The 23,198-nt window shown below is 41.0% G+C and overlaps 1 protein-coding gene across 5 annotated transcripts in view; it reads left to right on the top strand.

The window, feature by feature from the left end:
• ptpn4a (protein tyrosine phosphatase non-receptor type 4a) overlaps positions 1-23,198 on the top strand; it is a 305,345-nt gene that overhangs the window by 251,062 nt on the left and 31,085 nt on the right. For all 5 annotated transcript variants that reach the window (XM_068034879.1, XM_068034877.1, XM_068034878.1 and 2 more), the window contains 6 exons: positions 5,021-5,104; positions 7,094-7,150; positions 9,307-9,460; positions 9,649-9,815; positions 12,603-12,693; positions 19,128-19,189. In XM_068034879.1, coding sequence (XP_067890980.1) covers positions 5,021-5,104; positions 7,094-7,150; positions 9,307-9,460; positions 9,649-9,815; positions 12,603-12,693; positions 19,128-19,189 — 615 coding nt within the window. The remainder of the gene's footprint in view (positions 1-5,020; positions 5,105-7,093; positions 7,151-9,306; positions 9,461-9,648; positions 9,816-12,602; positions 12,694-19,127; positions 19,190-23,198) is intronic.

A 23,198-nucleotide genomic window follows, 5' to 3' on the forward strand; every position in this document is an offset into this window, starting at 1 on the left:
CCATTTTCATCCATATGTCTATCCAATGACCACTTAAATGCCCTTAAAGTTGGCGAGTCTACTACTGTTGCAGGCAGGGCGTTCCACACCCCTACTACTCTCTGAGTAACGAAACTACCTCTGACATCTGTCCTATATCTATCACCCCTCAACTGAAAGCCATGTCCCCTCGTGTTTGCCATCACCATCCGAGGAAAAAGACTCTCACTATCCACCCTATCTAACCCTCTGATTATCTTATATGTCTCTACTAAGTCACCTCTCCTCCTCCTTCTCTCCAACGAAAACAACCTCAAGTCCCTCAGCCTTTCCTCGTAAGACCTTCCCTCCATACCAGGCAACATCCTAGTAAATCTCCTCTGCACCCTTTCCAAAGCTTCCACATCCTTCCTATAATGCGGTGACCAGAACTGCACGCAATACTCCAGGTGCGGTCTCACCAGAGTTTTGTACAGCTGCAGCATGACCTCGTGGCTCCGAAACCCGACCCCTCTACTAATAAAAGATAACACACCATATGCCTTCTTAACAGCCCTATTAACCTGGGTAGCAACCTTCAGTGATTTATGCACCTGGACACCAAGATCTCTCTGTTCATCTACACTACCAAGAATCTTCCCATTAGCCCAGTACTCTGCATTCCTGTTACTCCTTCCAAAGTGAATCACCTCGCACTTTTCCGCATTAAACTCCATTTGCCATCTCTCAGCCCAGCTCTGCAGCCTATCTATGTCCCTCTGTACCCTACAACACCCTTCGACACTATCCACAACTCCACCGACCTTAGTGTCATCCGCAAATCTACTAACCCACCCTTCTACACCCTCTTCCAGGTCATTTATAAAAATGACAAACAGCAGTGGCCCCAAAACAGATCCTTGCGGTACACCACTAGTAACTAAACTCCAGGATGAACATTTGCCATCAACCACCACCCTCTGTCTTCTTTCAGCTAGCCAATTTCTGATCCAAAGCTCTAAATCACCTTCAACCCCATACTTCCGTATTTTCTGCAATAGCCTACCATGGGGAACCTTATCAAACGCCTTACTGAAATCCATATACACCACATCCACTGCTTTACCCTCATCCACCTGTTTGGTCACCTTCTCGATAAACTCAATAAGGTTTGTGAGGCACGACCTACCCGTCACAAAACCGTGCTGACTATCGCTAATGAACTTATTCTTTTCAAGATGATTATAAATCCTGTCTCTTATAACCTTTTCCAACATTTTACCCACAACCGAAGTAAGGCTCACAGGTCTATAATTACCAGGGCTGTCTCTACTCCCCTTCTTGAACAAGGGGACAACATTTGCTATCCTCCAGTCTTCCGGCACTATTCCTGTCGACAATGACGACATAAAGATCAAGGACAAAGGCTCTGCAATCTCCTCCCTGGCTTCCCAGAGAATCCTAGGATAAATCCCATCTGGCCCAGGGGACTTATCTATTTTCACACTTTCCAAAATTGCTAACACCTCCTCCTTGTGAACCTCAATCCCATCTAGCCTAGTAGCCTGAATCTCAGTATTCTCCTCGACAACATTTTCTTTCTCTACTGTAAATACTGACGCAAAATATTCATTTAACACTTCCCCTACCTCCTCTGATTCCACACACAACTTCCCACTACTATCCTTGATTGGCCCTAATCTAACTCTAGTCATTCTTTTATTCCTGATATACCTATAGAAAGCCTTAGGGTTTTCCCTGATCCTATCCGCCAATGACTTCTCGTGTCCTCTCCTTGCTGTTCTTAGCTTTCCCTTTAGATCCTTCCTGGCTAGCTTGTAACTCTCAAGCGCCCTAACTGAGCCTTCACGTCTCATCCTAACATAAGCCTTCTTCTTCCTCTTGACAAGCGCTTCAACTTCTTTAGTAAACCACGGCTCCCTCGCTCGACAACTTCCTCCCTGCCTGACAGGTACATACTTATCAAGGACACGCAGTAGCTGCTCCTTGAATAAGCTCCACATTTCGATTGTTCCCAGCCCCTGCAGTTTCCTTCCCCATCCTACGCATCCTAAATCTTGCCTAATCGCATCATAATTTCCTTTCCCCCAGCTATAATTTTTGCCCTGCGGTATATACCTGTCCCTGTCCATCGCTAAGGTAAACCTAACCGAATTGTGATCACTATCACCAAAGTGCTCACCTACATCTTAATCTAACACCTGGCCGGGTTCATTACCCAGTACCAAATCCAATGTGGCATCGCCCCTGGTTGGCCTGTCCACATACTGTGTCAGAAAACCCTCCTGCACACACTGGACAAAAACTGACCCATCTAAAGTACTCGAACTATAGTATTTCCAGTCGATGTTTGGAAAGTTAAAGTCCCCCATAACAACTACCCTGTTACTCTCGCCCCTGTCGAGAATCATCTTCGCTATCCTTTCCTCTACATCTCTGGAACTATTTGGAGGTCTATAAAAGACTCCCAACAGGGTGACCTCACCTCTCCTGTTTCTAACCTCGGCCCATACTACCTCAGTAGACGAGTCCTCAAACGTCCTTTCTGTCGCTGTAATACTCTCCTTGATTAACAATGCCACACCCCCCCCTCTTTTACCATCTTCTCTGTTCTTACTGAAACATCTAAATCCCGGAACCTGCAACATCCATTCCTGCCCCTGCTCTACTCATGTCTCCGAAATGGCCACTACATCGAGATCCTAGGTACCAACCCATGCTGCAAGCTCACCCACCTTATTCCGGATGCTCCTGGCGTTGAAGTAGACACACTTTAAACCAGGTTCTTGCTTGCCAGTGCCCTCTTGCGTCCTTGTAACCTTATCCCTGACCTCACTACTCTCCACATCCTGTACACTGGCACTGCATTTTAGGTTCCCATTCCCCTGCTGAATTAGTTTGAACCCCCCCCGAAGAGCACAAGCAAATCTCCCCCCCCCCCCCCCCAGGATATTGGTACCCCTCTGGTTCAGGTGAAGACCATCCTGTTTGTAGAGGTCCCACCTACTGACTTGGATGAAGGGACCGAGTGTATTGAGACCCGATTTGCTGACAATACAAAGATAGGTAGGAAAGCAAGTTGTAGGGAGGGCGCAAAGGGTCTGCAAAGGCATATAGATAGGTTAAATGAGTGGGCAAAAATTTGGCACATGGCATATAATGGGAAAAAGTGAGGTTATTCACTTAGATGGGAAGAATAGAAAAGCAGAATTTTATTTAAATGGAGAGGGACTGCAGAGTGCTGCGGTACAGAGGATCTGGGCATCCTGGTGCATGAACCACAAAAAGCATGTCAGTACAGCAAGTAATTAGGAAGACAAATGGATGTTGGCCTTTTATTGCAAGAGGGATGGAGCATAAAAGTAAGGAAGTCTTGCTTCAACTGTTTAGAGGGCTGGTGAGACCAGATCTAGTGTACTACGTACAGTTATGGTCTCCTTATTTAAGGAGGAATATATTTGCATTGGATGCAGTTCAGAGAAGGTTCAATCGGCTGATTCCTGGGATGAAGGGGTTGTCTTATGAGGAAAGGTTGAGCAGGTTGGAATTTAGAAGAATGAGAAGTGATTTTATTGAAACACAAGATTCTGAGGGGGCTTGACAGGGTAGATGCTGAGAGGGTATTTCCCCTCGTGAGGGAATCTAGAACTAGGGAGCACAGTTTCAGAATAAGGCGTTGTCCATTTAATTAATGGAAATGAGGATGAATTTCGTCTCAGAATTTTCTAACCAAGAGAGCAGTGGAGGCTGGATCATTGAATATATTCAAGGCAGATTTTTGATCTACAAGGGGCTAAAGGGTTATGGGGTGCAGACAGGAAAGTGGAGTTAACGCCAGAATCAGATCAGCTATGATCTCATTGAATGGTGGAGCAGGCTTGAGGGGCCAAATGGCCGCCTACTCCTATTTCTTATGTTCTTCTTAATTCTGATCGACTTTGGTGTGTTTTTGGGTTTTGATGATATACAGTAACAGTGGACATTTGATCTTAATGTGTTCTGTGCATCAAGTGCTGAATGCAGCAAAAATATAGAGGAACTATCATTTGAATTAAGACAATTGTGCAAATGTGTGAATAACTTCTCAGACTCTTGTTACTACAAAAGGGTTCTGACTTCTGAATCCGTAACTTACCAGCCATGGCATAGCTGAAGTACATAATGTCAATGAAGGAGCACCCATGAACAGTCCAACACAGAGGTGTGGAGGACAGTCACAGGAACTCCAACAATAGACAGCCAATGATGGGGAGTTTCAGGATTCAGATACCCAAATCCAGAGAACATCTTTTCTGTCGTCACTGCAACTCAGTTTTATTGGTCTCAGACCACAATCCAGTGGTTTGCTTTAGATGTCCCAAATACTGTGAAATAATGTTTGATCACTTAAATGTAGGTCAGTATCTTGTGATTTAATGTGTTTTCAAATAAACAACCTTCAAAAGAATGAAATAAAAAGGAAAACTGCAAATGTTAAAATCTGAAATAAAAACTGCCTGATAGGCGCAGCCAGTTCATCAGCATCTGTAAAGCGAAAAGACAAGTTCTGACACTTCCAGTGTGCGGCCTTCATCAGACTACTCTGAAGGCTGCAGATATGAAATGTCATAACCTGTCTTTTCTCTTTGCAGATGCTGACTGACCTTCACAAGAGTTGGTATGATTTATTTTAAAATTAAAACATCAGAATGAAGGACCAAGGCCCATAATGCAGAAGTCACAACAAGTTGGTAACTGAAGATGAACTGGAAACTTGGATCTAAGTGCTTCCAAAGCTGTCTTTTATAAGCCTGTAGATGGAAGGGAAAAACGAGAGAGGTAATGAGTTGCTTTCATCTAATTTCACAGAAAACATGAGAGAGGATCTCAAGTGAACAATTGTTCATTTTAAATGGTAATTGGGTGTGATTTGTTGAAAATTGACAACCAGAGTTGAATTTTAATAGCCCGTATGTTCTGCCTCTTAATTTGTAACCTTTCAGAAGCATCTCCAATCTGTTCAGTGCATATGACTTTAATATCCTCTTTCTGCTTTCTGCAGCCGAATGGTATTGTTCCTCATGACAATCTAGTTTTGATAAGAATGAAAGCAGATGAGAATGGGAGATTCGGTTTCAATGTTAAGGTAGGACCTCTTGCGTATACAGTAAAAGCTTTGTTATCTGGCATGTGCCAGACCTGAGAGGTGCCAGATAATCAAAAATTCTGGTCAATCAAGAATTGTACATGGAACTCCAGAGCAAAACGCATCTGACTGCAAGGCCCAAGAATCCCATTGTAGTGAATGGGGGGGCCAGTTACCGTGGCAAGATAGGAATTCCACGCACAGGAGGCAACCTTGAATTCCCACAGTTTTTGGTGGTTGAACTCGATAGGTTGAGAAGTCTCCCAACGGGCTTACTGCTGTCCGACTGGGTTAATTCTGGTCCCGTTGGATGCCCCCTGAGCTCTGCTACCACCAGCCAACACACAGCTAAGGTTGACCTCGGCCTTGCGGATTCAAGAGACGGAAAGCAGTTTCCGCCTTTCCTGTTGTCACTCGGCTGGGCAGAGGTGCAGCCACGGGGCACTGGTACTGCCTGTCGCGCCTCACCGAGCCCTATCACCTGCTGTTGTCCGCGTGGAGATCGGAAGTTCCATCCCGAAGGTATTGCTGGAGGACCGAATGGTACCCAGGGTCTGGCATTGGGTAAACTAATTTTTAATTTTTCCTTAATCCTTTGAAGTCGGTGCACCAATATACCTGTAATACGCGTGACATTGTACCTGGAAAAGTCAGCCCGGGAGAGTTTTGGGAGATTTTGGAAATTCCAGGTAATAGAGCAGGTAAAGTGTCGGATAACAAAACTTTTACTGTATTTACAAACTCTCTTTTCAATTAAATATGAATTTGTTCAGTAAATTTAGACATCACAAAACATGTCACATTTAAGGATTTTTTTGACTATTTTTTCATAGAAATTACTTTGTTTTTTTTTAATAAAATGTATTTTTTTAAAAGGCACCTAGATGGAAGATGGTTACAGAAAGCTAAATATTTTCCACAGAGACTAAATGATAAACTGTCAGCTTACATGGTAAACACCTCACAGCCATTGTATTTGAAAATCCCTTGATCCTATCTGATGAGGGAAATAAAAAGTGAGACATGCAAGGTGACATGAAACAAGAAAGCAGCAAAGGAATTCAGGCTTGCGAAAGAGGAAGCTGTGAGGGCTTTTGCTGTTGCAGAGGTTAGAAATACTCAAAAATTGTTGGAAGCTCTCCTGCTTAAGTCAAGAATGATGACCACTGTGGGCTAAAAGGATGCTTTCTTGTACTTGTTGAAATTGAGTTATACAGATTGAATTAAGTGAGTCCAGTCATAATAGCTGTTCTGAATATTCAGTTTTTTGTGAAATAAAACAACTTAACAGCTTGTATCTGCCCTTGTCTCAATAAGTGTTTGCTCTGTCCACCTTTAGAGAGCTGAAACAAATACATGTGAAAAACATCAACAAATAAAAGCAAAATGCTGCAGATGCTGGAAATCTGAAATAAAAACAAAAGTGCTGGAAGTACTCAAGCAGGTCAGGCAGCATCAGAACTGTTTTGATGAAAGGTCACAGATCTGAAACATTAACTCTGCTTCTCTCTCCACAGATGCTGCCTGACCTGCTGAGTATTTCCAACACTCTTTTTATTTATGAAAAACATCAATATCTGGTTCAGGTCACAAGGTTACGTTAGTGTGGTACTTCCAAGTTATGCTATCATAAAAATACACATTTCAGGTAGTGTTGTGTTAGCTGTTATAAAAGATAAGATCCTCATGCTGCTGTTTGGAAGCAACCGATGCCACTCAAGCCAAAAATGTATCTCCAGTCGACCCAAATTTGTAGCAATTGTCATCAACTTGGTTTGGACTACAGAAATTGATATATGTAAAATGAACATTTCCGAAACAATATTATTGGTGGTGTTCAATAGTTTTTTTTACTTGAATAGAGAACCATGGTCTAATTAAAGCAGTATGCTGCTATTTTAATTGGCTGTCGGTAGCCTGTTCTAACAAGTCATGCTAAATTGGTCATTTGTTAATTTAATATCCAACTCCTTTTTCTTCATATTACAGGGAGGTATTGATCAGAAAATGCCAGTAATCGTATCACGAGTGGCACCTGGAACACCAGTGAGTAGCTGTCTACAAAATATTATATGAAGTAATATTTTCTTAGCAATGCTGACACATTAAGAATCATTAAAATTGACAATTGATTTTTCAAGGATGTCAACAGACGCAATGCTTCTGTACCTGATTTAAGACCGGTAAAAAAACAGACTTTGTGTATTAAGCAATCAAGCTGCAATACTCTCCATAAATATACTTTAATAAGACGATTCCGACAGTGCAAAGTAAAGGGCTGCTACCCGACCCGAACCCGATGGGACCTGACAACATGTGTCGGGGTCAGGTCGGGTCGCTCTTTCGGGCTCGGGTCCGGGTCGGGGACACAAAGTAAGTATTGCATTTTGCTGTGCTGGTAAATGTTAAAAGTAAAAAACCTATCTGAGTTGGGAGTCCAAGATGTCAAGGAGGGAAACTCTGAGTCTGCGCAGTGAGCAAGTGAGCATCTCTATGACATCATCACGCTCATGCTGCAGCTTCCTGCAAATTCGGAGTCGCATGGTAAATAAAGGGAACATTCCGGTGGTCGGGTCGGGCGTGGGAAAAAATGGAGGGGCTCAGGTCTGATGTGGTTCTGTTTGGTTTAGGTCGGGGTTTTTTTTCCCTGACCTGAGTAGGCCTTTAGTGCAAAGTGAGGAAAAACAACTACAGTTTTAAAAAAAATAAAACCTCCATTTCCTTATCCTTGTAGAATATTAAACCCTTCGAATTTAGTGTGATTTGGTTTGAAAGAATAAGGATTGCATTTTAATATTATTCTGATACCAAAAGCTATATATTAACTTTATTTTCACTGACAATCCACAATCCAGCAGAAGTAAAAATCAAAAAAATAAAGAATGCCTTTTCTCTGAATCTACTCAGGGGGTTTTGGGGTCCTAGTTACCCTTCTTTATTTTTCTCCTGCTTTTTGACTGTTAAAACCTATGAGAAGTTTGGATTTTAATTAACACAAAAAAATTAATGATACTTAAAAGCGCGTTGCAGATTTGCCTGCCCATAATATCCCTCTGTGTATTTTGGCACTTGGGTTTCCGAAGAAGCTCTGGAGTGTTTTCTGCTGCAAGTGAGGCACTTTTCAACATAGCTCGTCTTTAAGCATGAATAATTATGTAGCAGCTTGCCCCAGTAACGCAGCTTTTGCTGCTTACAAAGGTTTCTATCTTATCATCTACCTACTTTCAATCCTTTTGAAAAATTTGGCTTAAGTACTTTTTACTTTCTGCATCTCAAACTGAGAGAAGCAAGTGGATCATGTAAAAGGCCAGAGAAAAGTGAAGTTTAACTTCAACGGGTATTCAACCTGGAAGGTTTGGTGCTAGCCAGAATTCAGACTAATATTACATTTTCTTTACGGTAGACATAAAGGAATTTGTACTATAGGGAACCCTTGTGGAGCGTGATATATAGGATATCATGGCTTATCCGTGTATCAAGGGACAGCACCAGGTTGCGTGTTTGAGCCACATTGCCAGGACTTAAGCACATAATCTAGGATGGCACTTCCATGCAGTCCTGAAGGAATGTTACATTATCAGAGTTACTGTGTTACAGATGAGATATGAAAAGGATATGTCTACCTCTTTGGGTGGACTTAAAAGATCCCATTTTACAAAGAGCAGAGAGTTCTGATGTTTTATCCAACACTTGTCCCTCATCCAACACCACCTAAATACGCTATCTAGTCATTCATCTCACTGCTGTTTGTGAGATCCTTACTCTGGCACATTGGTTGCTACATTTGCCAACGAAAGTGTCTGCACTTGACTTAATCATCAGCTTTAAAGTGCTTTGGGACATCTTAGAAGATTTGAATGAGGTAAATAAACATGTTTTTTTTTACTATCTGTAAATTTAAGCAACTATTCAGATTTTTTAGGTGTAATGTTAATAGCCAGTGGTCCATAATTTTTTTCGCTATAGGTAGGAGCCGAAGAACCCAGCTTTAGATTCTGGGATTCAGTAAATTTGCAAGAACTGAGTGTTATTTCATGAATATATAGATGTTGCTGAAATTAACCTCTGCTATAAAACTTCTGGAACTTTTTAAGTTAGATAATGTGGCACAATGTTTTCACTATATTATGCAGCAATTTTAAATCTCTGAATGAAATGGCTGTAAAGGTTTAAGACATCTTCTGTTGCCTCTTAATGTGTAGGCTGACACATGCGTTCCACGACTCAATGAAGGTGATCAGGTTGTACTGATCAATGGTAGGGACATATCAGACTACACGCATGACCAGGTTGTCATGTTCATCAAGGCCAGCTGCGAGCACTCTGAAGAACTAATACTATTAGTTCGACCCAATGGTAAGTATGGTTCTTCAAAAGTGGCATTGCTGTTTTGTAAATAACAAAGTAACTATTTTTCAAGTTCAAAAGCTTTTGGTATCAAGCATGCATAACTCAGCTGCCTAAACCCAATTTCCTGAGTGTAGTATATTGCATTGTTTTTAAATTCATTCTATAATTGTGTGAATTTGTTTTGTCTTCTCAAGCTGTTTATGATGTTGTAGAAGAGAAGGCAGAAAGTGAACCTGATTTTCAGTACATTCCAGAGAAATCTCCTCTGGATGTAACCCATCAGGATGACGATGCCTTAAGAGAGTCCATGATACATTTACGAGATGGTCTGGAGACTGGAAATATTCTTGCACAGTTTGATGTGAGTACCTTCTTATCCTGTATTTTTGTCAGCAGCATTAAAGTGTGTAATTTAATCAAATTATACACCAGTATAATTTTTCAGGCCTGCATTTTTTTATTCATTCGTGGGATGTGGCCGTCACTGGCAAGGCCAGCATTTGCTGCTCATCCCTAATTACCCTTGAGAAGATGGTGATGAGCTCTCCTCTTGAACTGCTGTAGTCCATGTGGTGTAAGTACACCTACAGTGCTGTTAGGTAGGGAGTTCCAGGATTTTGGCCCAGCAATGGTGAAGGAATGGTGAAATATGTCCAAGTCAGGATGGTGTGTTACTTGCTGAGAGAAAAAAAACTCAGAAGGCTGTTTGTTCCTGGACTGGAAAAGACCTCTCTCCTGTCTGCTCTCATCTCGCTTTCATCAGCTTCAGAAACCATTGAAGACATATGAACCCCAAGAGAGAGAAAAGTCTCCTGCAGTGAACAAGGTTTAAGAAGAATCCTGGGCCCCAACGTAAAGCAAGACCCTACAGCGAGCTCGAAGCACAGTTTAAAAAAATCCCTCTTCAGAGATTGCCTCAAACATCTCCATTTTATTTTTCTTCTCTCTTCTGTCTCTATTTGCATGCGCGTATCGCGTATGCATGCTAGCGTGGGGCGTGACCTGTATCTGTAGGCGTTAACCGAATTAAAGTTTAAGATTTAATAAATTTCACTTTTCTTTAAACCTAAGAAAACCTGGTGTGCTCATTTCTTTGCCTTATAATTGGAAAGCGGTGAACAAGGATTCACCAAGGGGGAGCTCAAAACACAAGTGTGTTTAAAATTAAACCCTGTTACAATAAGACTAGGTGAAGACAGTAAAAGACCCCTAGACACCTTTCTCACCTGATCGTAACAGTTTAAATCTGTGTCCTGTGGTTACTGACCCTTCTGCCACTGGAAACAGATTCTATTTATTCTCTCAAAACTATGCATGATTTTGAACACATAGGAGCAGGCCATTCAGCCCATCTAGCCTGCTCTGCCATTCAATTTGATTGTGACTGATCATCTACCTCAACACCACTTTCCTGCCCTATTCCTATATCCCTTGATGTCATTAGGCATCAGGCATCTATCGATTTCTATCTTGAACGTGCTCAATAATTGAACTTCCACAGCCCTCTGGGGTAGAGAATTCTAAATATTCACCATCCCCTGAGTGAATAAATTCCTCCTTGTCTCAGTCTTAAATGGCCTACCCCTTATGCTGAGACTATGTTCTCTGGTACTAGACTCATCAGCCAGGGGAAACATCCTATCTATATCCACCCTGTCTTGGTCCTGGAAGAATTTTGTAAGTTTCAATGAGATCACCTCTCATTCTTCAAAACTCGAGAGAATACAGGCCCAGTTTCCTTAATCTCTCCTCATGAGACAATCCTGCCATCCCAGGGATTAGTCTGGTAAATCTCTGTTGCACTCCATCTATGGCACGTATATCTAAGGAGAACAACCCAAGCTTCTCCAGTTTCTCCGTATAACTGAAATCTCTCATCCCTGGTACCATTCTAGTAGATCTCTTCTGTACCTTTGTATAGCAGGTGTAGGTATAGAATTTGTTAGGATGATGAATAATGGCTCCTATACCACCAAGAAAGCTATGCTTGGAATATCTGATCATTTATGATAGCGAACAAAGCTACTGGTCCAGTATCTAACATACAAGGGTTGATAACAAACTTGCAAAATCTGTCACATTCATTTGGGAAATTGGCTTCCTGCTCATGTATTTGCAAATATATAAGTAACTGCAATTTTACCAAACCAAATATCTTAACTCCCATGCTGGTGTTGCTGCAGAGGACACGAAATTGCTGTGATTCTTTGCACAGCAAGTACCCGCTGCTGAATGTCTTGTGATGCACCAAGTTGCTGTGGGCACTTCTATTGGCCAGTAAACAGTATTAGTTGTGGAATGGGGGCAAGTTATCTGGCTGTTCTTGACATGTAATGGCAGAAAGAACCAAAAGCAAAAAAATGGATGAAAAAAGGAACTATTCCTTGGCTCTGTCACTATTTTGAGCTCACTTACATCAGTGGTGATTACCTAAAAATAGAATAGTTATTGTAGCGCACTTCATTTTTTTGTAACATTTTGCTGTTAATTACTTTTTTGGGCTGTAATAATTGTTTCTATGTAGACAAATGCAACATCCATTCTACAGAAACAATGTCCCACCAATAGCAAGTGAATGACCAACTAATCTGTTCTTATGGTGGCATTGGCTGAGAGAAACACTAGGCGAATCCTCCTCTTCAGATTGTACCATGGGATCTTTAACATCCACCTAAAGAGACAGACAGGATAATAATGTCTCATCCAGAGGTCATCACCTCAGAAATGCAGCGCTTTCCTAGGATGTCTGAAATGGGAGGAGGGAGGAAATGGGAGAAACTACAAAAAAAAATCATGTTTAAAAAGCAATTTAAGTAGCACATGCTGAACATTGTTTTCCACTGGGCTGTTGAATGTGGTGAGCTAATTACATTGAAACACTAGAATTGGCTTAAATGTTTATCAAAGCTGTTGATAATTGAAATATACATATTTGAGTCCCAAGTAAGCATTGTATTATTGAAACAGTGAAGCTGATTGTAATTGCAAGTTAGCATGTAGAAATAGCTACTTGTATGATTAATCAACAACTCCATTATTGTTGGATCAGATTGGTAGGAGGTGAACTAGATGACCTTGATCTTTTCTCATCTAGCAATTCCTATGTCATCTTCGTTGAAGGTAAAACTATTTTTTTTTTCCTTCTCAGCAACTGTATAGAAAAAAGCCTGGTATGACAATGTCATGTGCCAAGTTACCTCTCAATATTTCCAAAAACAGATACAGAGACATCTCACCTTGTAAGTACAGTTTGCTTTAATTTTCATTTTATGTCATCAGTACAGCCGAGGAATTCATAATCAGCAAGATCTTGCAACAGAGAAGCCTTCTGTTGGGGATTGTACGACAATCTGTGTTTAGTTTGTAATCTCCAAAGAAAACAATGAACTTCTGTTCTGAACCATGTCTGTGAACCTCTTCAAAAATCTTGCAGAATTTCTAATCCCAGTATTATTTATGCAAGGGAAACTCATTCTTCTAAGTACGAGTGTTTCATAGAAGATATGGTACATTTTGTGTGTTCTATTGACTAAAATTACAGTCCCCAATTTGTAATGTGAAATGTTATTAAATTTAGGTGAAAAATGCTGTTTCCAGTATTTTGTTCTTGTTCTGAATTAGTATTTTGTAGGATACACTTTAGTTTAAAGAAATTGGCATTATCTCTTGTGATATTTCCTGATTCTGTAATTCATAGAATTGCATAGAATTTACATAATAGAGACAGTCCATTCGGCCAAAATAATCTATCCTGGTATTTATGGTCCACGTGGGCCTCCTCCAACCTTATTTCATCTAACTCTGTCAATATTCTTCTTTTCCTTACTCCCTCATGTACTTACCTAGCTTCCCCTATTTGCCTCAACTGCTCTGTGATAACAAGTTCTGCATATTAACCACTCTCTTTATTGAATTTTTTAGTGATTATCTTTCATTTATGACCTCTAATTTTGGTCTCCCCAACAAATGGAAACATCTCTACATCTACCCAATCAAACGTATTCATAATTTTAAAAGATCTCTATCATGCCACCTCTAAGCCTCTTTTTCCTAGAGTAAAGAGCCTCAGCCCGATCAGTCTTTCCTGATAGTTATACCCTCCAGGTTCTGGTATCATCCTTGTAAATCTTTCTCCATTGCCTCTATATACTTTTTGTAATATGGAGACCGGAACTGTGCACAGTAATCTTAAGCATAATCTTAAGCATGATCTAACCACAGTTTTATACAAGTTTAACATAATGTCTGTACTTTTCAATTCCTTTGCTCTAGAAATGAACCCCAGTGCTTTGTTTGAATTTTTTAATGCTGTGTTTACCTGAGTTGCTACTTGTAGTGTGAAGAGAAAAAGATTGAAGACAAATGTAGGTCCCTTACAGTCAGAAACAGGGGAATTTATTATGGGGAATAAAGAAATGGCTGACCAACTAAATGCATACTTTGGTTCTGCCTTCACAAATATCATACCAGAAATGTTGGGGAACACAGGGCTTAGTGAGAGAGAGGAACTGAAAGAAATCAGTATTAGTAAAGAAATGGTGTTGGGGAAATTGAAGGGATTGAAGGCCGATAAATCCCCAAGGCCTGATGGTATGCATCCCAGAGTACTTAAGGAAGTGGCCCTAGAAATAGTGGATGCATTGGTGGTCAACTTCCAAGATTCTGTAGACTTTGGAACAGTTCCTACAGATTGGAGGGTAGCTAATGTAATCCCACTATTTAAAAAGGGAGGTAGAGAGAAAGCAGGAAATTATAGACCAGTCAGCCTGACGTCAGTAGTGGGGAAAATTCTAGAGTCCATGATCAAAGATTTTATAGCCTAGCACTTAGATAACAGTGGTAGAATCAGGCAGAGTCAGCATGGATTTATGAAAGGAAAATCATGCTTGACAAATCTACTGGAATTCTTTGAGGATTTAACTAGTAGAGTTGATGAGGGGGAGCCAGTGAATGTGATTTATTTGGACTTTCAGAAGGCTTTTGACAAAGTCCCACATAAGAGATTAGCATGTAAAATTAAAGCACATGGGATTGGGGGTAGTGTATTGCAATGGATAGAAAATTGGTTGGCGGACAGGAAACAAAGAGTGGGGATAAATGGGTCTTTTTCAGAATGGCAGGCAGTGACTAGTGGGGTACCGCAGGGATCGGTGCTAGGACCCCAGCTATTCACAATATACATTAATGATTTAGATGAGGGAACTAATGTAATATCTCCAAATTTGCAGATGACACAAAACTGGGTGGGAGGGTGAGTTGTGAGGAGGATGCAGAGAGGCTTCAGGGTGATTTGGGCAAGTGAGTGAGTGGGCTAATGCATGGCAGATGCAGTATAATGTGGATAAATGTGAGGTTATCCATTTTGGTAGCAAAAACAGGAAGGCAGGTTATTATCTGAACAGCTATAAACTCAGAGAGGGGAATATGCAGCGAGACCTGGGTGTTCTCGTGCACCAATTGCTGAAGGTAAGCATGCAGGTGCAACAGGCGGTAAAAAAAGGCAAATGGTGTGTTGGCCTTCATAGCGAGAGGATTCAAGTACAGGAGCAGGGATGTCTTGCTGCAATTATACAGGGCCTTGGTAAGGCCACACCTGGAATATTGTGTGCAGTTTTGGTCTCCTTATCTGAGGAAGGATGTTCTTGCTATAGAGGGAGTGCAGCGAAGGTTTACCAGACTGATTCCTGGGATGGCAGGACTGACGTATGAGGAGAGATGAGTCGGTTAGGATTATATTCGCTGGAGTTCAGAAGAGTGAGGGGGGTTCTCATAGAAACCTATAAAATTCTAACAGGACTTGACCGGTAGATGCAGGAAGGATGTCCCTGATGGTGGGGGAGTCCAGAACCAGGGGTCATAGTCTAAGCATACGGGTAAACCTTTCAGGACTGAGATGAGGAGAAATTTCTTCACCCAGAGACTGGTGAGCCCGTGGAATTCGCTACCACAGAAAGCATTTGAGGCCAAAACATTGTATGTTTTCAAGAAGGAGTTAGATATAGCTCTTGGGTCTAAAGGGATCAAAGGGTATGGGGCAAAAGCAGGAACAGTTGGATGATCAGCCATGATCACAATGAATGGCGGAGCAGGCTCGAAGGACCAAATGGCCTACTCCTCCTATTTTCTATAATTCTATGATTTATGAATCTGTCCCCCTAAATTAATTTGCTCTTCTCCCTCGTTTAGACTTGGATTGCAAGGCATATGTAGCCTCCTTATTCCTCTCACCAAATTCCATTATCTCGCTCCTATCTATCTATGTTGAAATTGATCTGCAGTTTTCATGGCCATTTTGCAAATTTCTTGATATCTTGTATTTTGCCTGAGTCTTCCTCACTATACACTTCAATTTGGTGGTGGTCAGTTAGAACAAAAAAAACACACTGTTTGAAAATAAAAAATATTGTTGCAAAGTAACTGCAATATGCAACATGATCATTTTAAAGCTTAGAACTACAACTAGTTTAGATGCTATCCTACTTTTTAAGTTGATAGTAACTTTGGAAATTAAATATCTGTCATTTTAACCATAAAATAGCTTAGCTATTAATGTTAAAACAAAATGATTTGCAGGAATCCTATTGTGCTTGATAGAAAACAAAGAACAGTCCAGCACAGGAACAGGCCATTTGGCCCGCCAAGCCTGCGCCGATCTTGATGCCTGCCTAAACTAACACCTTCTGCACTTCCGGGGCCCATATCCTTCTATTCCCTTCCTATTCATGTATTTGTCAAGATGTCTGTTAAACGTCGCTTCCACCACCTCCCCTGGCAGCAAGTTCCAGGCACTCACCACCCTCTGTGTAAAGAACTTGCCTCGCACATCCCCTCTAAACTTTGCCCTTCGCACCTTAAACCTATGTCCCCTAGTAACTGACTCTTCCATCCTGGGGAAAATGCTTCTGACTATCCACTCTGTCCATGCCGCTCATAACTTTGTAAACCTTTATCATGTCGCCCATCCACCTCCGTCGTTCCAGTGAAAACAATCCGAGTTGATCCAACCTCTCCTCATAGCTAATGCCCTCCAGACCAGGCAACATCCTGGTAAACCTCCTCTGTACCATCTCCAAATCCTCCACGTCCTTCTGGTAGTGTGGCGGCCAGAATTGCACGCAATATTCTCAGTGTGGCCTAACTAAGGTTCTGTACAGCTGCAACATGACTTGCCAATTTTTATACTCTGTGCCCCGACCGATGAAGACAAGCATGCCGTATGCCTTCTTGACTACCTTATCCACCTGCGTTGCCACTTTCAGTGACCTGTGGACCTGTACACCCAGATCTCTCTGCCTGTCAATACTCCTAAGGGTTCTGCCATTTACTGTATACCTCCCACCTGCATTAGACCTTCCAAAATGCATTACCTCACATGTGTCCGGATTAAACTCTATCTGCCATTTCTCCGCCCAAGTCTCCAACCGATCTATATCTTGCTGTATCCTCTGACAATCCTCATCATTATCCGCAACTCCACTAACCTTTGTGTCGTCCGCAAACTTACTAATCAGACCAGCTACATTTTCCTCCAAATCATTTATATATACTACAAACAGCAAAGGTCCCAGCACTGATCCCTGCGGAACACCACTAGTCACATCCCTCCATTCAGAAAAACACCCATCCACTGATACCCTCTGTCTTCTATAACCGAGCCAGTTCTGTATCCATCTTGCCAGCTCACCTCTGATCCCGTGTGACTTCACCTTTTGTACCAGTCTGCCATGGTGTTTAAGCTACAAAATGGTGAATGAATTCAAATGCAAGTCTTAATACAAACATTTATATGCCTTAAAGTAGTTACGAATAGAGAAAAAGTGCAATCAGTGCAGGAAAAAATAATTTATTGAGAAGTTATTCTGATAATGTACATGATGAGTTGTTTGCCTGCTGAAGTGCAGTTGTATTTTGACTTTTTAACATTACATTGTGGTTCCAGTCTGTGGAATATAATATTTTATCCCGAGTTGAGCTACCAACGACACACCCAGGCCATCACTAAGATTGCCTATTTCCACCTCCATAACATGGCCCGACTCCATCCCTGCCTCAGCACATCTTCTGCTGAAACTCTCATCTATGCCTTTGGTACCTCTAGACTTGACTATTCCACTGCACTTCTGACCAGCTTCCCATGTTCTACCCTCCATAAACTTGAGTTTATCCAAAACTCTGCTGCCTATGTACTAACTTGCACCAGATCCTACTTGCCCACCACCCATGTGCTCGCTGACCTACATTGGCTCCCACTTAAGCAATGTCTTGATTTTAAAATCTTATCCTGTTTTTCAATTCCCTCCACTGTCTCGCCCCCTCCCTATCTCTCTTGTCTACTATTGCCCTGCAACTCTCCAAAATGTCTGCGCTAATCTAATCTTGTCCTCATAATCAACCCCAAATTTCCAATTTTAATTGCTTCACCATTGGTAGCCATGCCTTCAGCTGCCTGGGCCCTAAGCTCTGGAATTTCGTCCCTAAATTTCTCTTTCCTGCTTTTAAGATGCTCCTTAAAACCTTTTAAAAGCTTTTGATCATCTGTCCTAAAACCGCCTTATATGGCTCTGCCAATTTTGCTTGACAACACTCCTGTTAAGGTGCTTGGGATGTTTTATGTAAAACGTGCTATATAAATTCAAATTGTTCTTACAGCACTTTGTGATCGCTTTTTTTCTCTTTGATGCATCTTTTTCTCTTTCTCTTCTTTACCCCTCCTCTTCATCCAAAAAGTGCTTTTATTCTAAATGTGAAAAGTTGCTAATGGTTCCTGAACTTATGTATTCTTCACACAAATGTTCTTTAACCTAAAATAAAAACAGAAAATGCAGGAAATACTCAGCAGATGTGGCAGCATCTGTGGATAGAGAAACAGTATTAAAGTTTCAGATCGATGACCTTTCATCAGAACTGAAGGTCATCAAACTGAAAAGTTAACGCTTGCTCTCTGCGCACTCTCGCTCCATAGATGCTGCCAGACCTGCTGAGTATTTGCTGCATTTTTTGATTTTATTTCAGATTTCCAGCATCCGCAATATTTTCCTTTTGTATTAATGCTCTTGTTGTTCAAGTACTTAATGTTTTGTTTCCAGTATCCCTATTATAAGTTTAACTTATTATAACTTTATAAATTCACTTTGAGCTGTTGGAACTAGCACACCTTATTGTTCCTGTTATTTAGATGTGTCCACAATTTGCATAAATTTATTTCTCAAGTAATAAAGTTCTTTCAACTACATTTCTAATGGTGTTTTATATTAGAGGAACTTTAATTCAGTCCCACAATCATCATTTTTCTGCTCCAGTGCAAAATTAGAATCTGCTGCTGTAAATTTATTGCAGTGTGACTTCAAAGAAGAAGCAATGCAATACTGTGGTGCAAAGTCATCTTGTTCTGTATAATAGTGTGCATTTTTACATGGTAAGTCAATCTATATTGAGCATATTGCCTGTTCAAAGTAGAGGATTACAAATACAGCAGCCACAATGCTGTATTTTTGCCCAGACAGGATTGTATCTTGCTGTCTTATCATGACATCTCATCCTATTGTAATGTGAAACTCCTCCGGCCTGTGACATAAGCATTTGGTACTTTCCATTCACAATCTTGAATTATTTTCCTGCATTAGACGTGATGTCCTATTATGTGAATTTACCAACCTCTCTGCTCTTCTTGCAGATGATGCAACACGGGTTATTCTAAAGGGTACAGATGACTACATCAATGCAAATTATATAAATGTGAGTAGCACAATGTGCTTTTGAAATTGTATGCTATATGGTGTTCAGCCATATGTGAACAGGCTATATACAAAATGTAAAACCTATAAAGTAAATCTGTAAATAATACATGACTTTACAAATTGACCATAAAGATCAAAAAAAGTCCTACAGTAGCCCATTGTGAAATATCATATGTTGTAATTGCCCATTTAGTGCTGCATGAATGATATAAAAACTCTTGCAAAAGTTGTGGCACTAGTATGGAGTTCTGAGTCATTGGTGTTTTGAATCTGTAATACCATTTTTGAAGTGCAGCATAGATATTGGATTAAATGTAAGAGATTTTGGACAAGGAGTAGAAGAAACTTTTTTTTTACATTGTGTTAAGAGGGTGTGGTCTCTACTATCAAAGCTGGTAATTGAAGCAGAGAGTACCCACACCAGCATTTAAGAATAGGTTAGATGGATAGTTAATAAAGGAAAATGAAAATAAGTTGAACACATGGGATTACGGCGAGTCTTCATCTAGAGGATAAACACCAACCTGTGGTTGTTAGCCTGTTTCCGTATTGTAAATTCTATATAATATCACTGGCTTTTAAACTCCTTATTCAGTATTTCTCCTAAACATTTTATTAAAATAAGCTTCCTCATGATTTGGCTGCTTGGAGTGCAAGGCAAATTTATATGTTACACTACTGATTTCCTCCAGTGATCAGAGTTGAATTCACAAGTGCAATTTGTGATCATCGCATGTATGCTATAAGTTAACGTCAGGCATCTGATTGTTTAATATTGGATTGGACCTTAGAATATTTTTTTGACAGTACAACTTCAGTAACAAAGAAAAATGCTTTGTTGGAGTAAAGGGCGGCACAGTGGCGCAGTGGTTAGCACCGCAGCCTCACAGCTCCAGCAACCCGGGTTCAATTCCGGGTACTGCCTGTGTGGAGTTTGCAAGTTCTCCCTGTGTCTGCGTGGGTTTCCTCCGGGTGCTCCGGTTTCCTCCCACATGCCAAAGACTTGCAGGTTGATAGGTAAATTGGCCATTAGCAATTGCCCCTAGTATAGGTAGGTGGTAGGGAAAATATAGGGACAGGTGGGGATGTGGTAGGAATATGGAATTAGTGTAGGATTAGTATAAATGGGTGGTTGATAGTCGGCACAGACTCGGTGGGCCGAAGGGCCTGTTTCAGTGCTGTATCTCTAAAACTAAAGCTTAATTTGTTGACTTGGTTTCCATAATAGATTTCTTATTGCCTTCAACTGATAACTTAGTCACATTTTTTTCACACACGTGATTAAGATTTGAAGTTAAATATGCATACGCTGTGCCACCATATACAATAGCTGAAAGCTGGATAAACCTATTAGCTTATGTATCTTAAAGCTTAAGTGTCCCTAAGTTGTCAATTTTAGAGATCATACCGTTTCATAGTTTAAGCACAAAATCAAGTCTGACATTCCAAAGCAGTACTGAAGGAGGTGCTGTCTTTCAAATCAGACATTAAACCAAGGCCCTGTCTGCCCCCTCGGGTGGATGTAAAAGATCCCATGGCACTATTTTGAAGAAGGGCAAGGGAGTTAGCCCCTGTGTCCTGGCAAATAATTATCCCTCAATCCGCATCACAAATACAGATTATCTAGTCATTATCACGTTGCTGTTTATGGAAGCTTGCTGTGCGTAAATTGGCTGCCGCATTTTCTACGTTACAACAGCGATGATGCTGTTGAACATCAAGGGGAGTGATTAAATTCTTTCTTGTTGGAAATGGTCACTGTCTGGCACTTGTGTGGCACCAGTGTTAGTTGCCGCTTATCAGCCCAAGCCTGAATGTTGTCCACATCTTGCTGCATGCGGTCATGAATTGCCTCAGTTGGTGAGGAGTTGCAAATGTTACTGAACACTGTGCAGTCATCAGTGAACATACCCACTTCTGACTTGCAATGGAGGGAAAGTCATTGATGAAGTAACAAAGGTGGCTGGGCCTAGGACAGTATCCTGGGGAACACCTGCAGCAATGTCCTGGGGCTGAGCTGATTGAGCTCCAACAACTACAACCATCTTCTTTTGTGAAGAGTTTTCCCTTTGATTCCCATTGACTTTAGGTTGTGAGAGCTCCTTGATGTTATGCTCAGTCAAATGCTGCCTTGATGTCAAGGGCAGTCACACTCACCTCACCTCTGGAATTCAACTCTTTTGTCCATGTTTGGACCAAGGTTTGAATAAAGTCTGCAGCCAAGTGACCCTGGCAGAACACAAGCTGAGCATCCGGAGTGGGGAGGGTAGTACTGCTATATAATATAAATATATAATGAACATTTTTGCTGTTTGCTGCACTGCTGATAAGTGTCATAGCAGACGGCCTGATTTTCCCCTGATTTCTAGATGAGTGTTTATGTGATCATGGTGCATCTATATTCTTGAAAATGAGACGCTCAACTTTTTAAATTCTATGTTTGGCAATATTTGGAACATAGGAAACAACTTTTTGATTTTGCTACTGTGTCTTTAATTTTGTATGTTTAATTTTATTAATCCTCTCCATTTTCCTTTTTTAAAGCAAAAATGTTTTTTTCTGCGCCACCCTCCCCTGAACTTCCCAAACTATTCACTTTCCCAACGCTCTGCCTGTAACTACCAATTAGGGGGAGCAGCTTGGACTGACAATCTGAGAGTCGGGTATATCTAAAACCAGGACTCAGCTATATACATTTTAAAGTTGCTAAATTCAAAGAAGTGATGGAAAAACTAGAACAAATAGCTTGGGTGTTATAGTTAAATAATTCTTCAATAGAGGGAAAATGAAACACCTTTAAAGGTATAATACTGAGCATTATATTTCTAAAACCAGCAAGCTCAGACTAAAATTACATGGTGCTAAGTCAATTAACAAACAAATGAAATGTGAAATAAAAAGGGAAAACCACCTCAAAATCCTGCAGGCAGCAAGGAGAATGGGTTTCATTGGGAAGAATGTAAGAAAAAATTTCAGAAGGATGATCAGAGGAGCAAAGTGTAACCTAGGAAATATAGCAAGAAGCTGAGCATGAGTTTTGAAAAAAAGCCTTTGAATATAGTTGTATAAAAGACTAGCTCGGCCACAGCTGGAGTACTGTGTACAGTTCTGGTCGCCACACTGTACGAAGGATGTCATTGTACTGGAGAGAGTGCAGAGGAGATTCACCAGGATGTTGCCTGGGCTGGAGCATTTCAGCTATGAAGAGAGACTGGATAGGCTAGGGTTGTTTTCCTTAGAGCAGGCTGAGGGGGGACCTGATTGAGGTATACAAAATTATGAAGGGCATAGATAGGGTAGATAGGAAGAAACTTTTTGCCTTAGCGGAGGTGTCAGTAACCAGGGGGCATAGATTTAAGGTAAGGGGCAGGAAGAAAATTTTCACCCAGAGGATGGTTGGAATCTGGAAGGTTCTGAAGGGGTTTTAGAGGCAGGAACCCTCCCAACATTTAAGAAGTATTTAGATGAGCACTTGAAATGCCATAGCATACAAGGCTACGGGCCGAGTGCTGGAAAATGGGATTAGAATAGATAGGGGCTTGATGGCCGGCAAGGACACGATGGGCCAAAGGGTCTGTTTCTGTGCTGTATAACTCTATGACTCAATACGACAACAGTAATGTGGCAGTAGCAAAAGAGGTGAAACTCCTGGAAAGTCGAGATGGACTTGAAGGTCCAGAATGAACACAAAATAGTGAATATCCTGAAAGATTACTTTTCCAGGTACTCACATGGGAAGGCTTGAACAACATGCTGACACAAACAGAGCCTAAGCAAAATCATTGACTTCAATATAGAATCATAGAATGGTTACAGCATAGATAGTTGCTTCTTCAAGCATTAGCCTAAACTATCATGTGCATAGACATGACAGGTTGATTAGGCAAAAGCCATCTGCATTCCCCCATTCTGTCTGAATAAACTAATATACTCCAAACTGCAAAAATCTGAAGGATATTGAATGCAAAAGAGATACAGGTTCAAGAGAGCCTAAAACACCCAAAATA

The sequence above is a fragment of the Heterodontus francisci genome, chromosome 7, assembly GCF_036365525.1.
Source record: "Heterodontus francisci isolate sHetFra1 chromosome 7, sHetFra1.hap1, whole genome shotgun sequence".
NCBI lineage: Eukaryota > Metazoa > Chordata > Chondrichthyes > Heterodontiformes > Heterodontidae > Heterodontus > Heterodontus francisci.